Source organism: Lepisma saccharinum, chromosome 13 (assembly GCF_977018435.1).
Source record: "Lepisma saccharinum chromosome 13, izLepSacc3.1, whole genome shotgun sequence".
NCBI lineage: Eukaryota > Metazoa > Arthropoda > Insecta > Zygentoma > Lepismatidae > Lepisma > Lepisma saccharinum.
Genome location: NC_139241.1, coordinates 74,493,480 through 74,510,795, shown reverse-complemented (window position 1 = coordinate 74,510,795; position 17,316 = coordinate 74,493,480). Strand labels below are relative to the sequence as shown.

General features: G+C 39.5%; 1 protein-coding gene across 1 annotated transcript in view; it reads right to left on the bottom strand.

The window, feature by feature from the left end:
- LOC145997424 (uncharacterized) overlaps positions 1-17,316 on the bottom strand; it is a 30,877-nt gene that overhangs the window by 4,775 nt on the left and 8,786 nt on the right. Inside the window, exons 4-6 of the mRNA XM_083134450.1 lie at positions 9,201-9,375; positions 3,608-4,031; positions 1,399-1,918 (exon numbers count right to left, since the gene is read on the bottom strand). Coding sequence (XP_082990576.1) covers positions 1,399-1,918; positions 3,608-4,031; positions 9,201-9,375 — 1,119 coding nt within the window. The remainder of the gene's footprint in view (positions 1-1,398; positions 1,919-3,607; positions 4,032-9,200; positions 9,376-17,316) is intronic.

The following is a 17,316-nucleotide window of genomic DNA, read 5'->3' as shown; positions in this document are numbered from 1 at the left end:
CTTTGTAGTGTTCGCTCCTGCTACAGAAGCTCATACTTCATTAACACTAAAGTATCACTGTTACTAAGTCTGCATGACAATGGTCAGAAAATATGCTATGTATGAAGCCAGGGAGTCCCAGGTTCAAACCCAAGTCGTGCATGGACACATCACTATGTTCAACAAAGGCCTATTTTATCAGTGGTCCATTCCATTGTCATGGATAGGACACTCAAGACTACATTCTTGATATTAAGGTTGCTGTTCTCCTAACCGTTACACAACATTTTTCTTATGAATTATGCAACTAAATACTGTTCATTAAACATGACTATTACCCTTAGAATACTTTCCCACATTTAAAGCTTTAGGTGAACAATTTTTTGTCATGGTGGGAATAATAGAACACTTTCTCCTTAATTAAGAAGTTTGAATTTCTGTAAATTTTCAAATGAAAAAATAATTATTTAAAACAGAGAGAACAAGTAATAGACCTTTGAATCTTTGAGTGGAGTTGAAGGGAAAATGTGAAAGATAAAGAAGAAATTAATTGTTTTTTGGTGTCTAGGGTGTACACAATACAAAACCAAAGAAAATCAATATGTAAAATACCTTTTCTATTGACAAATTATTAGGGATGGACAGATACGTAATACTGACTGATAGCAATAAAGTAACGACATAAAATTTACAGAATACCAATAACCAATATCTACAGATCCGATATAAAACTGGAACTGCCCCTTGAAGAACCTGAATGGTTCATTGACTTCCTTAATAAATGCTTGACCACTATGCAAAAGAAGCTGCATGTTTAGACATTTACTTATTTAAAAATAGGGCACCGAGATTATACAGGGTGTTCCCCTCACTCTCGGCTACTGATGTTCCCTCATAAGTTTCAAACTAATGAACAGGTATAGAGATGCCTTGCTGTACGAGAAGCATGATACTTTGTAGCGAGTATTGAAACTCCACGTTGCGGAAGGTATTCGTAATCGGTTTTCAATTCACGCAGGCGACACACGAGTTGCTCTTGAGGTAGCACCAGACTTGTATCCTTCTGCAACTGTACTTCTCACATACTAATGTATGTCTGTGACAAATTTCACTGAATTGCATCCATTAGTATGAAAGCTATAAGAGAATATCAGGGGGCGAGTGAAACACCTTGTATTTTTATACCAATAAAATCATAACAAAATGGCAAAATATTGCACTAAATTATTGGCAATCTTACTGATAAACTTATGTGGCTATATCAGCCTATACCGAAAAAGAGTACTGATTAATGTTACGTCGCTATAAATTACTTTAATTTTTATCCAAATGACAATTTTAGATTGTTGACACTTTGTCATGGAACGTCCTCAGTTCCTCATCGTCAAAAAATAAAAATAGATAGAAACTGAAACTTACTCTGGAAGAAACACTGTTGTCCACCTGGTCGGATTTAAGATAGCCTGCTTCACAAGTGATAAGATGCTGTCATTCAAGGGCATGGCACACAGAGAAAGGCCCAATACATTGGTGAGACCAGGATTTGATTTTTCTACCTCTTTGTACACAAGCTTTTTCACTTTCTTTTCTTTCAGCTTGGAAACTCCAAAGTTTAACTTTCTGTTCAACCTTGCCCGAACAAAGGCACCAACACTTCTCTTCCATCTCGTTGTTTCTAGCTTCCTGCTCTTTAGCAACTGCTTCCGGACTTTAAGTCCTTCCCGGAGTTTTGACAAGCCGCAGCAGATTTCTTTGATCCACAGTGCAGCCAGATGACTTCTGTGTTGGATTTCTTCCTGTGTCACTGTGATGTCTAGCAACAAGGAAATCAGTTTGTGCAAACCATTCACTTCATGGATTATGTTGACTATATTTTGCCACATCATCAACACTCCTTTGTACAACTTTTGAGTTTCATATTGATTTTCTTTTTTTTCCCCTGAAAAGAGATAAATGAAGGAAACTATAAATACGAAAAAAAAGTGCTACAATTAGAGCTGAACCAATTCAAACTCTACAGCTAATACTTGAACACTGTAACAATTTAACTTGTAATGCAAATCATGTGATTAATTATTATTATTTGAAGTAGTTACACTTAAGCTTACACTGATTAACTTACAATAAAAACAGCTTTTTGCCCTACATGAATTAGTTTAAGCTATACAGTTATGCAAAATGTTTATAAATGTACAGAACATAAAAAATTACAAGTGTATATAGTTGAAAAATATATATAGAGAAAAGTTATTAATTCCAAAAGATTTTTAATTAGTATATAAGTGAAGGAGGGAATGAGGTAAATGAGGTATGGTGTCTCAGTATTCATAGATCAATGTCCTAATTTGTTAGGCCTTGTTTTTTTGTTGTGAAGTTTCGTCTGAAGAAGATTGTGTTAGAGGGTGGAAACGTTATGTTTTTATGTATATTTTTATATTATAAAAGTTTGCCTTAGTCAGCATCTTAATGTTTTATTAACCTAATTTGTTGTCTAAATTCAGCTATAAATATTTCAGAAGCAAAAATGGACTCTTTACACAGGGATAAACTAAATACTATAATAACTACATAAATGTACTATTATTAAATGTTTCTTTAGTGTAATAAGTGTAATTTTGGGCAATATTCACCACTTTAATACCAAAGTGTAGTTTTTTACACTGGTTTTGATCCTGAAACATGTGTCTCTAGCCATAGAAGCATACAAAATAGATAACTAAAAACTAAAACTAAAAGAACCCAGCTAGATATGGGGAATTCCATGAAATGAGGTCCATTAAATGCAAGTAACAAAATGAATCAATCTGAAAATTATTATTTTTTAAAAATTATGTAAGGTTTAAAAGTTCTGTCCATCAAACTTTCCAAAATTTTTGAATTTTTCATTACCTTTTTTTCCCCTTTTCTTAATATTTATTTAATCATCCCCTACTTAGGTGCAGTTGGACATTAAGAAAATAGATAGTTTTATTCAATGAAAAACACCTACCACTAGGCTGGTTAAGGTGAAAACTGAAGCTGTACTTTAACAAAAGATTTAGACTTGCTTTAATTATTAATGCATGTAAAAATGAATGCTTTAGACTTCATCCTGGATGGGGAATGACCACATTTCTTTAATATTTTTTACAAAACTACATGCACACAAGAATGTAATTATTAAGAAACAAAGTTAACAAATTTTAACCACAACTCAATACAATTTTATTTCCAAGTATTCAATTTTATCAAATCCCAGTGCAGGTATATAACAATGTAAATTCAATATTGTAAAATATAGAAAAAATTCTTGACCACAAGCATAATTTCTTTACTTTCTTGTAGGGATGTGCCGAAGCCGATTACAGATGTATGAAAATCGGCAGAAATTGACATATCGGAATCGGCAAAAATCCGATATATAAACCAGTACAGATTATACTAGAGTTTTATCTTCTAACAAGTTTTATATTCTAGTTTTGTAAGATTTATTGAAAATTTGGTTATGATTAGTCATTTTTGTACAGTTTTTGTAATAAAATTATTGCAAACTCTCATTCAGAGGATCAACCTAGCTATAAATCGGGAATAAAACAGTACATTGTTGAACCAGGATCTGCAGTTTCAGAAAGCATCCATTAGTACTTACCGAACAAATTAAGGGACTCCATTATATTCTGGGACGGGAGCAACCCAACCTCTTCCATCATCAAAACCTTCAGTAAGAGATCCACGTTGTTTTGCACATGCTGTGATGTCTTGAGATTTGATCTAATCTTCTTCAGAAGCAAATTCTGTGCACTTTGTATACTCAAACTGAGCTCTTGATCACTAGATTTGGATCCCTGCTTGTAAAAAGCACCACTTCGTCTAAACTCTTGTTGAAAGTACTCTTTCAATTCCTTGTCAGGGATATCCTTGATGAGCTCGTACCCCGAGATTTCGTAAATCTTCAGAGCTAGCCATTTTTCAATGATATCCTCAAATGCAGAAATTAATTGATTTTCAGGTAAATCATGTTCTGTAATAATCCAATCTTCAGAGCTTTTAGCTTCAATCTTCCAGTAATTATGCTTAAAAGAACATAAGAAATGTCATTAATAGAGGCATGTATATTCAGTTTTTGACGAAAATATGAAATGAGATATTGTAATGTTCATTTTTCATTGAAGATTAGGGAGGAGATGTGCTTTGTAGAAATTTTCAGCAAAAAATGCAGGCTCGACCAGGACTCAAACCCAGGTCTCTGGCATACCGTACCATTGCTCTGCTACCGAGCCGGCCTCGCCTCATTTTTTGCTATCACTGTTTTACCTGGGTGGAACATCTCTGCCTATAGCGAAGAATCAGGCCAGAGATCCAGGTCTGAGTCCTGGCAGAGCCTGCATTTTTCACTGAAAATTTTTCATGTTTCTGAAAGGTGTGTTGTGCATTTTCCTATCCTATTTTGTCACAAAATGATGTGAAATGAACTGCAAAATGCAAAGTAGACACTTAAACACGAAATTTAGGGTTGATTTCTGAAATTTGAATTATTCTGAGAGTTATGCAATTCACAAAAAATAGATTAATTTTGCTGTAAATATTTGAGAAGCAAAAATGGACCCCTTTATACAGAAACTTAATATTCTGGTAATTACATAAATGTGCTATTATAAGGGATATTTATTTTTTATTTATTTATTTTATTTAAAAAGTGTTTTTAAACTGCCGAGAACAGCTTTTCAGCCTTAATACAGCAGTATTACATGTTACATGGTTACAAAGTTACATATTTTGTGTAATAAGTGGTCTTTAAATCAAATTTAGGATTATGTTCACAATTTTTAAAACCAAAATGCCCCTTTATGTAACACTTTTGATGTGATTTTTCACTGCTATAACACCCAAATTTTATCTTATTTACTGCTTTTGAACCCAAAATTGACTGTTTTGTTCAGAAATTTAGCTTCTCTATTTACCAAGTGCCTCTAGTCATTAAATATCAACTCATGATTCTTTCCTTACCAGTCTACAACAAAAATATTATTGCAATGTCTTATGAGTAGGCCCAGGACTTTATGTTACAACATATTTTTTATTTGGCAATGGATCAAATATTGGGGTGAGATTTTTACATATCTGATGAAAATCAGATGAAACAGACGAATTTGATAAAGCATATGTTCGCATTTTTACATCATATTTCTTCAATTTTCTCATATAATTTCATAATTGTCTTGCATATAATCGGTTACTTAATAAATTATTTTTCATATCTTTACAAAGGTGCAAATCTGAAATAATAGTAAATGAAATTTGGGATAATTTGCAGTGAACCTCACGATATTTTCAGTACTTTCCCACACTCTTCAGTTAAAGGAATCCTGACTTCATTTAATACCCCCCACCCTCGTCGATCTTTCCTGGAAGATACTGACATCCCGTACAATGAGAAATTCGAAAGTACTGTTGTGCATATTTTTTTGGCTTTACTGGGAATATTTCTGCATTTTTCTGACATTTTTAATTTTTATGACATAATTACATACATATTTTACAGCTTTATAGGATATAAAGTCCCGGGCCCAACTTCTGAGGAAGAAGTGTATTGTTAACAGTTTATGTGCCATAGCTACCAACTGATCTAGCTAGTAGACAGCCTGGTTTCACCTGCTCCTGCTGCTGTACATTTTACAGTACAATGGAACCTCAATTTTATCTTTCTCAGGGGACCAAGCTGAAAAAATTTAACATGTAAAATCGAGGAAAATTTTTAAACTTTTTGATGGGACCATCAGCATTTAATGTACAATGTGGGAAAATGTCAAATTAGGGTTCCACTGTATTCTTAGAAAAATTAACATTAGCCTTATAGTAACGAATAAAGCCGTTGCAGTGGAATGCAGTTAGTAACTTATTGGTGGCAGAACCAACCAATTCCCAGACTTTTCCAAGTATCTACAAATAAAGTAAAGTTCGAGTGAAAAAAAATTGCCCCCAAAAACTGTTGTGCATATTTTGCATGGAATAATTTGGACAGCCAACATGAAACCACACATGTTTTCACTTTGTCACTGCGTACAACATGTATTAGGCTCAGCCAATAAATAACGAGGCAGAGGATATTACACCAAAACTATGGTAGTTAGAAATGGGTCGACGGGCCCGAAATGGAGGTGCAGGTGTGACGAAACTGATTCACACAAGTTTTCCCGCTAGATGGCGTTACCTGTCTGGCAAGGTATGTGCAAAGGCTGATGTGATGACCGAGCAGCGGCCGTGTCCAGTCGTCAGTGGAAGCATGCCGATTCCCCTCCACCAAAAAAGTTCAAGACCCTCCACACTAGAGCTGGCAAGGTCATGGTTTCGTTCTTCTTCGATCGCAAGGGACCGCTCCTCGTCGACTTCCTGGAGCAAAGTACTATTGCACGACAACGCTAAACCACACACAGCCAACGCAACAAAAGAATGTCTGAAAAAATTCAAGAAGTCCTGAGACACCCCCTACAGTCCAGATCTGACTTCCACATCTTTGGTGAGCTCAAAAAAGCAATGCGGGAACAACGGTTTCAATCGGACGATGATGTCAAGGAGTACGTGCGAAATTGGTTCCAACAGCAGCCAAAGAAGTTCTACGAGAATGCCATTTTGCGACTGGTGTCACAATAGGATAAATGTGTACCACGTACGTGCTTATTTCAATTGTAATTGTAACTGTAATTGTGAAAAGTGGAAACATTACAAAACAAGCAGTTTCTCTTACGGACTTCCTGTAACACAATTTGCCGGGACCTGTTGCATGACGGGGCTGCCGAGCAGCCAACGCTATCACGGTAAAAGACTTAAATAACCTCCCTGTATATATAAACAGGTGCAAATACAAATTACGAAGGTAACAATTTTCTTTAAAAAAACACTATAAAAGTGAAGGTCATTTCCCATGATCTATGTAACTGAACACTTTGCAACACGGAAAAAAAACAGCACCGTTATGGCAGAATTCAAGCATGCACCTCCCATCACATGGGAAGCGTAGAAGCAGTATTTGTCGGGTGAGAAATAATACAAAATAACTTCCTGAGCACTGCAAATCCAAAACATAATTTTGATATTGCTGGCTTGGATTGATCTTGCCCAGGATAGGGACAGATGGAAGGCTTGTGTTGCTGTAGTCATAAACCTTCAGGTTTAAGAAGGTAAGAGTGTTAGTTATATCAGATCAGTACAATATTGGTATCGGCCAAAATATCATACTGCCCACAGTTCTTGCAATATAACACATATACAATCTTGACTTTTGGCCCACAGTATACGTTATGTTAAAACTAACACTGTAACAGGGTGACTACAATTTTGTAACAAAATTCCTTTTCCTGACCAAGAACCAAATTTTTCCACACCAAGTCTGTATAGCAGATCATGCATTTAAACATGTGTATAAGAAGGTCACTACATTATAGCTAAACACCACACTTGGAATCCTACTTGACCAAGATTTTAGAATATTCACTTTACATGTTACAGGCCTAAATACACTAAGTCTGAAGGAAACAGAATTTCATCAGTGGTTGACTGCCTTTTCTTTGGGAAGTTCTCTTGTTGACTTCTAGCCACATTTAAAACCTTGCTTTTTTTTTGCTTTTTTTTTTTTAGGGCATTTTGCCTGTCGGGATTAAGCAAAGTCCGGCTTATCAGGGTCTGGATTAATGAGGTTTTACTGTACTTTTAACTTTCCTAAATACTTATAAAATATACATGTCCCAAAAAGAACTCCAGGGTTTCAAACACAAGTATATTATTATTTTGCAGCATACAATAGTGTCTTGAGCATAATTGAGCCAGGAAAAAAAAAGGCAGGTCAATTTTTGTTGAACGCAAGGTAGTTATGTCTTTTCCTGCTACGTTGATGCTGTCCTGGTCTTCACAACATGTTTTCTTTAGTTTCATACATTTGACACTTCCATTCACAAACCAGTCCCAAACGGTGGCTGTGCGGTCTCAGGCAACATGTTTTGGGCTCGGGCTACGGGACACACACAGGTTCAAGTCTCCTGGAGGGGAACGGATAACTTTTCTCCTCAGATTTTGGCCTGTGTATGGGACTGGTGGCCACCCACCATGGTGAGAAAATTGGGGAGATACGAATGAATAGAGTAACCTGGTCACGGAAACGTACATAAACGACTGGGGGTTCGTCGTGCTGATCACATGTCACCCCGTTAACGGGTTGGATGATCTCATACCTTGACAGGTGTGTCTTAGGCTGGCAGTCGGTAGGTAGGCCCAGGCCTTCACGCCACGGATTATTATTCACAACCCATGTTCTTTTGTAGCTTTTCATTTACATGTTGAGTAACATTATGCAATTAAAATTCATTTCTCTGGAGTTTCCCAAGCGTTCATTCATTTGGTTTTCCTCTTAACCTTTCAATTGTTAATTGACTACAAGCAAGTTTTACTTCATACATTCCCCACCAGATAGCAGCAATGTTATACAACTGTACAGGTGAAGTTGTTCATAGAAGTCATGGAACAGATTCCGAGAAAAATTGATAGCCAGAGGAGATAGTTCTTTTGGGGCAACATAATAGATATTATGTATCAACAAAAAATCCAGCCACTACTCAGAATGTAATAACTTGAATTCAAAACCCCCAGAGTTCTTTTATACACACACTGTATTAAATTAATACCTACATGGAATTCACTCTAATAAGTTCACGCTTAATAATTCCATGCAGTTTTTGTTCGCGATCGATTTTGCCATCTGCCTGGCGGCTTCATCAGGCATGCACTTTATTGCCACGGGTGGCATGGTTCCTTTTTCTCTTGTTCGCATTTGTGGTGGTGCTAGTTGATGCAGGCACTTCCTGTTGTTCCGGCATGCTACTTCCTTCTTTCGCCGCTGTCGGCTCCCAGTCTCATCATCTGCATTCGTGGTAAGGCGTTCGTTCTGATGAGCAGATCGGGAACTGACAACACCAAAATTCTGATGCATAGCACAAGAAGGAAGTACCACAGGAACAACAGGAAGAGAAAGGCCTGCGTCAACTAGCACCACCACGAATGCGAGTGAGAGAAAAAGGAACCACACCACTTGCAGCAACCTGCAGCAAGACAGTACATGCATGACGAAGCCACCATACACGTAACAAAAACTATCGCAATCCAAAACTGCAAGAAAAAATTAAACGTGAACTTATTAAGAGTGAATTACCTATCTCCACGTAACCGCCAAACAGCTATATTTAGATACCTACATGGAGCCAATCCAGAGCAAATTCTGCCCCTTTTCTCAAGACATCCAAAGCAGGAAGGGTGGCATTATGGGAGGCTTGATGTCTTAATTCCACCACCCACTTGGGAATTTCAAAATGCATTCCAATAGAATATAAATCGTTCAGGTTAGATAAGTGATACAAGTGGTTTAGGAACCTGGAGGCAAAAAAAAAGAAAGAAAAAAGATTTAGACCATTGCACAATGTTCATTAATAACACCTATTTCATATACTGACATAAAGGGTGTCCCAAGAAGAATGAAAGAATAATTTTCATAACACATCACTGAAAACTGCCTACATTTTTATTTCAGTACACACACTGTAGCATGAGCTAATTCCAGGGGATTAAAAAAAAAATAAAGTACTCTAATTAAATAAATAGAGAGAAACTAGTAGTTTCCTCGATTTTGGTGTCTCACGCCATAATGCACTTCCAGCATGAGCTAAACATAGATTGCAGACAGGCACACCACACTTGCATTCCCCTACTAGAACAGTTAATAACGGGCAATAGCAGACGACATGGATGATTGATTGATTGAGATGGTGTCTTAAGTCCACTTTATGCAAAGTAAGGCTAATTGGGACTGGACCTACAGTGCCTCCACCGGGTATCGAACCTAGAACCCCTTGATTACAAGGGGACCATGCTACCACTGCACCATCGAGGAGGCCCTACAACATGGATGAAGACTTGATAGTTGACAACAGTGCACCTAGTGACAGCCAGAGAACTAAGAACAATAGAAGCACGCCAAGCAAAAGTGCAAGTTCCAATGAGGATGGTGGGAGTGGCCACTGAAAATAAGAACTACAAATAAAACAGTTGAATGGAAAAAGTAATTACTAGTTTACTTACGTGAAATTTAGAAATTTCGTATTTCCGCATTGCACAATTTAATGGCCAAAGCCTATTAATTTCGAAGATCCACTCACTGTCTTCATTCACTAAGGGTACATACTACCTACTCAAACTTGCATCCCCTGGTGTCTACAAGGCCACGTGCCAATGCCTCAACACCTACATTGGCAGAACCATCCACACTGTCCAAGGATTAATGAACACATAAAAGATGCCAAAAAAGACACACCAAAATCAGGCCTTTCTCAAAACCTCCACTCTACAAACCACACCATCTCCTCCATATCCATACTTCACCCAACCGGCTCTGTCATAGAAACCCATTCTATCATCCAACAGAAACCAGCACTGAACCTGGACAATGGACAGGCACACTTGACTTGGCTCCCTATCCTCAAAAAGATTACCGACCAGAAAAAGAAAAGATGTGGTGCACATATTCGACCCCCCTTTACCCACGCGAGGAACAAGAACTGCACAGCACCGAGCAGCACGACCTTGCCCCCCATCCATAACCTGGCATCTCCACCTGACAACAGGAAGCAGACGACGCAAACCAGGATACACACGCCAACGACACCGAACGGGAGAAATTTCAACTACCACCACCCAGGAACAAAGAAAGCAGTCACGGGGTACCATCTCTGCTCCAGATGCCATACACTTATTGAATGAAGACAGTGGATCTTCGAAATGAATAGGATTTAACCATTAAATTGTGCAACGCGCAAATACGAAATTCCTAAATTTCACGTAAGTAATTTTAAACCGCGTTTACCGCAACCATCATGAAGTACTAGTTTCTCTGTATTTATCTACTACCGCATCTCTCATTTCCCAATTATGAACACACTAGTTAGAGTGGAAGCAAATTTGAATAAGATTTATTAAGTTTGAAATGAATCTCTTTTCCAATCAATGGAGAATATATTCTACATATTACCATAAGGGTTTTAGACTACAATCAAATTCAAATCAAACAAAAAAACTACCAATATGCACCATTATATTTTCAGAGGAACACTTTCATTTTTCTTGTCCAAGAGACCAAAATAAAATAAAAGGGAGAATCACATATACAGATTCAGTACTGGAAGTGAGGTGATGTAAATTATGGCCTCATTTACATATGGTAAATAAATCCAAAAGTTATAAGATACAAATTATAATACATTTTTAACAGATTTTAAATTTCTCTCTTCTGAATGAACAATGAAGTTGAATATTTCAAAACAATTTGTACAGTTGAACCTTGATTTTATATGTTCCAGGTTCTCAAGCTAATATTATATATATATATATGAAAGCAAGGAGGGCCAAAAGGGCTAAATAAAAATCAAAGAAGGAGAAAGGAAACACTCACCGGAAAGTGCAAAAATTCAGAATTTTCGCTAACTTTGTTGTAGCATCGGTGTGAGAAGAAAGAGACGGGACGAGAAGGAACCGGAAGTTGGGAGTCCTGCAGAGTTGTCAGGTCCCCATCAAAGAAGCGGTGCGTAGAACGGGGAAAAAAAAAAACGGTTCCGTCACAAGGCTCGTCGAAAACTGAGTGGGTGGGATGGGTTGAGTTGGGAGGGAGGGTGGGATGAGGTGGGGACATTACTGGGTGGCCTTGTTCAGGCCACGTGGAGTGGTTGCACTCATGACCGATATATAGGCCCTCTCCCATCTATTGTGAACAGAGGTGTTGGCTGGTTGGGGTAGGAAATAGATGATCGTTACCCGGAAGGAGTTGTTGAAACGGATGATGTGGTGGTTGGTGTGGGCGGCAACAGTGAAGTCCAGGTTGTGGGTGGAGGAGCGGTGGTTATTGATGCGGAGGTTTAGGGCAGTAGATGTTTCCCCCAGGTAAAAATCACCACAGATGTTGCAGGTGAGGATGTAGATCAGGTTTGAGGCATGGCAGGTCCCTTTGGGATGGAGGGTAAATTTGCCAGTGGCCGTGTGCACCTGCAGGGTGTGAGAGGTGATGAGGATGGGGCAGGTTTCGCACCTAGGGTGGTTGCATTTATAGGCAGGGGGGGGGGGGTGGTGTTGGTTGTGTGGTGAAGGAGTGTTGTGGACCAGGATGTTTTGGAGGTTGGGGGTGATTGAAAACCACTCTGGGATAGTTGGGAAATATGTTTTTGGTTTCAGGATCACTGTGGAGAATTGGGAGAAGAGAGTGTAGTGTGTGCCTGATTTTGTTGAGGTGGGGATGATATTGGGTGATGAGTGCAGGTGGGTTGGTGGCAGCAGGTTTCTTGGTGGTTGTGGTGTGTGAGGCAGCTCGCGATATTTGTTTGGTGACCAGGATGAAGGGATATCCATGGTTGACCAGGGCTTGGTGGTTTTTATGTGGATGGAGGTAGTCAGGTGTCCTCCCTCAATGTGCACATCCACATCCAGGAAGGTGACCTGGTTTGGGGAGTGCATCCAGTTGAATTTTATGAAACAGAAGTGAATAAGTTGGTCCAGGCAAGCTGATAAAGATGGTTCTCCATGTGTCCAGAGCATGAAGATGTCGTCTATGAAGCAGAGCCAGAGGAGGGGTTGGGTTTCCAAGAACTCTTGCTCAAGTTTGCCCATGAAGAGGTTTGCATAGGATGGGGCCATTCTGGTGCCCATGGCTGTACCTCGGATCTGTAGGAAATGTTGGTTTTCAAAGGTGAAATTGTTACATGTGAGGACAAGGTGGGCTAGGAAGTTAGTGCTGGGGTTGCGAGGTTTGGGTCTGCTATTGAGGTAGAATTATATGGAGCGGAGGCCATGGGAGTGGGGTATGTTGGTGTAGAGGGAAGTGACGTCGATGGTGGAAGGGTGCTGATTTTCTGGAGGAAGTGGTTGGTGTCACGGGGGTAGGAGGGCAGAGCTTTCACAAGAGGCTGGAGATGGAAGTCACCAAAGGCTGAGATTCTTTCTGTGGGTGAGTTATAGCTGGACACAATAGGTCTACCAGGGTTGCCAGGTTTGTTAATTTTTGGCAATCAATAGAAGGTGGGGATGCGGGGATTGTAAGGAAATAATATGGCTGTGGTAGGAGCTGTCAGGCCTTCAGGGGGGCTGCGGGTGTGGATGAAGTCCTGGATTTTGTTGAGGTGTTTGGAGAATAGGTCAGATGTGGTGGGTTTGTAGGTGGAGGAGTCAGCCAGCTGGAGGGTGGCTACTGTCAGGAAATCTTGAAGAGCTCAAGACCACCGTGGTGGACCCCTTGTAAGCTGGGAAGATTTTGACGTTATGGTTGTTGCGGACATCTCGAAGAGCTTTCTGTTCGGAGGGGTTGCGGTTAGGTTGGCTCTGGAGGTCATTTAAGAATGAGCTGTCAGAGGTGGTGGAAATGATGGCAGTAAGGGGTGGTTGGTGGGCAGGGGGGGGATCTTGGGAGGAGGGGGGCTAAATTGAAGGAGGCTGGAGTAGTAGTTTGGAATGGGGGGTTTGGCACAAAAATGTTGCCATCGGAGGTTGCGAGCAAAGGTGTGTATGTCAAAAAGAGGCGGAATTGGTTGGGGGGGAGTTGTGGGGGAGAAGGTGAGGCCTTTGGACAAAACAGTTATTTCATCAGTGCTAAGTTTATGGCTGGATACATTGAGTACAGTCTGGTTGTCTTGGAGTGAGTAAGGGTCATTGGTGGTTGTAGAACTGGTAGGGGTGGGTTTGTCTGTGGACTGGTTGTTTCCCAAGGTGCAATGTGTGGGGGTGCAGATTTGGTTTTCAGGGGGTTCTGCGTTGGTGTGAGAGGGGTGGGCAATGGTAAGGTCATCCATCTCCTACCCCAACCAGCCAACACCTCTGTTCGACAAAAGATGGGAGGGCACCTATGTATCGGCAATGAGTGCAACCACTCCACCTGGCCTGAACAAGGCCACCCTGTAAAGACCCCACTCATCCCACCCTCGCACCCAACCTAACCCATCCCACTCACTCACTCACAGTTTTCGACGAGTCTGGTGACGAAACAAGTGGTTTTTTTTTGTTCTACGCACAACTTCTTCTTTGATGGGGACCTGGCAACTCCAGCTTCCGGTTCAGTCTCTTTCTTCTCACACCGAAGATGCTATGACAAAGTTAGCAAAAATTCTGAATTCTTGCACTGTTCGGTGAGTGTTTCCTTTCTCCTTCTGATTATATATATATATATATATATATATACATATATAATGGATAAAAGCAAGGAGGGCCAAAAGGGCTAAGTAAAAATCAAAGAAGGTAAAAGGAAACACTCACCGGACAGTAGAAAAATTCACACCGAAAAGTTCTCCTCACACCGATGATGCTATGAAATTAGCGAAAATTTTGAATTTTTCTACTGTTCGGTGAGTGTTTCCTTTTACCTTCTTTGATATATATATATATAATGCAAGAAAATACACACCAAGGAAAATTTTGCACGATTTTGCTTTGTTGGGACAATGAAGATTAAACGTATAATGTGGGAAAACGTAAAATTCGGGAACGTTAAACTGGGGTTCCACTGTAAGGTCTGCTTTAGACGAAAACATTTTCCTTAACATTTAGGCCATGACCAAAATGCTGTGTAAATTGAAAAAAAAATAACATTTCAGATGCCATGGCATATTTCTGGGCATTTCTCAAGGACAGGAGATATTTCCTATTTCCATAGAATTTTTCGTAGCGTAACCAATCAGAAGCAAACTCTAGGCCACAAGTACAGATGTAATGGCAGCCGAGTGAGATTTAAACAACGTATCACTTCACATTTTCAATGGCCAATAACTATACAACCTGGAGGAATAAAGTTTCATATAAAACAGTATTAGGTACAAAACAATGCCAAAAGCTAACTGAAATTATACAAGAGATGCTTCCGTGTAAGTACTATCTGCTACAAGATATTTGGAAGCATTGAAGTAGTATTTACGTTAACAAAAATGTTAAAGGAAATGTATCTGTCTAAAGCTAGCCTTACAAATTACACAGTTACCCAGTTTTGTTATTCTTACATGCAAGAAGGTGCAAACGATTTACAGTTCTGGACATTAAAGGAACTTAATGGAGGGTTTTAGAGGATGGAGAGTGTTTCTTTATGGATGTTCACAACAATATCTATGTATTTGCATTGGGTAATTGTTATGGAATGGATTTTAAGGTGCAGCATCTCTCCAAAAGTATAGCTGTTTTCATACTGATCGTTTGAGACATGTATTTTAAGACAAGTAAAATGAACACACTTTGTTGCACCTTTTCATGAGATTAGCACATTTATCCCCTTTTTACCCCGCTGATGCTTCAGTACCTTTTCCTTCCTATTCTTACATGTTTTCATAGTTGGGAAAAGAGAGAAGCGGTAGTATATAAATACGGAGAAAAAACCAACCACAATCATTGAATCCGCAACCAACCTCCAGCGGCCAATATAAATGGTTTGCCTTCCCTTCCATCCCACCACTTCCAACCGCATAGCCAAAGCCCTTCTCTCATATGTCATCAAAGTAGCGCACAAACCCAATTCCAAAATAGCTGATAAACTGAACAAACACAAACGGTACTTCCTCTCCCCCCTTGATAATCCAGGTGTATAAGATGCAGAGTGTGAATGCAAGGCACATTGCATCCGCAGGTCCATCTGATCTGTCAATGAAAGAATCCAACAGCACCTAGCAGATGCGAAAAAAACCCAACCCACTACTGGTCTTGCTAAACATATCAAATACAATAGCCATAAAATTCAAAAGGTTCAAGTCAAACACACTGCCCACACGCTCGTAGACACCAAAATCAAGGAAACGCATGCCATAATGCACTTCCCGCACGAGCTAAACATCGATAGCGGGCAAGCGCACCACACTTGGATTCCCCTACTACAACAGTTATCAGCTGGAAATAGCAGACAACACAGACCCAGATGCACAGTTAACAATAGCACACCTAGCAGCAGCCACAGAACTACAAACAAAAGACGCACGCCAAGCAACAGTACAGCAAGTTCCAACGAGGATGGTTGCCACTGAAATTAATCGAAAAAGAAGAAAAAACAGCTTCGCAGATAAAAGTGAGTACTAGTTTCTTCGTATTTATATACTACCGCGTGTCTCCTTTCCCAATTATGAATGAAAACAAATTCACTCGGAAAGGTAGACAAAAAAAATTCACAGACAATTTTCACATGAATTATTTCTCTTTTAGTCTACAGTTATTACAAGCATAAAAACACAGTTTTCTTGTTGTGGCGTTTCAAGAGAACACACGCTCCCTTCATAAGACATTTATTTTATGTGGTCTCCTGAAACGTCACAATGAAAAACTGTGTTGTAATAACCGTAGACTACAAGAGAAATAATTCTATGAAAGCAATGCGTACATACAAGAAAAATTTCACATGACCAAACATTTGCCCTGATTGGCGGTTGCACAGAATGCAGCACAATTTGCAATTAGAACACGGTCTAGTCATCAAAACCAGCCAAGAGGTCAGCCATCATTTCCAGGGCATTCTTACTGGAAATTCAGTTTCATGTGATTCAGTCTTTAGAATACTGGGAACAATTGTGGGAGTTAGTTCAAAGCTTGGAGAAATTAATGAGCACAATTAAAGGCTTCAGTATTATTTACTGGCGAAAATATGACAGTAGATTTCGCACTTTGCACTTTTATAGTTTACATGTGATTCGACAAGATTTTGTGCAAGGCTTGTAGGAGGTTTTGTACTTGAGACCATATATTAACCAAAAAACTAATACTTTTACTGGACTAAGAATTCCAGATTCCAAGTGTGTATACCAAAATCCAAAATTCTTGTCTTTTTCTTGACCTTTTTTCCTAACATTTATTTAATTGCCCCGTACTTAGGTAAAAAAAAGGTAAAAGGTAAAGTGTTCCCCTGTGCATAGCACCACGCCATGAAGGCGTATAGGGGGTGTGGGGGTAACGCCCCACACTTTCTTGATCCGGTCGTGAGTGGGGGTGATGTGATCAGCATCACGCCCCTGACCGCCTTTACCCCCCAGGGTTTCCCCCAGGTACCCATGTTATTCGACGCTGGGTAGGCGCCGGGGCCGCTTCCACCGTTAGAAAAGTTCCCGGATTTGAACCTGCCGGGGATCGAACCCGGGACCTTGAGCATGGTAGTCAGACGCGTTACCGACTGAGCCACCGCGGCCTCGGAAATTAAGAAAACATATATTTTTATTCAATGAAAAACCCCTAGGGAAGGCAACAAGGACGAATGGCCACATTACTTCATTTAATATTTTTATAGCACTTCCCACATACAAGAATATAATTCTTAAGAAACGA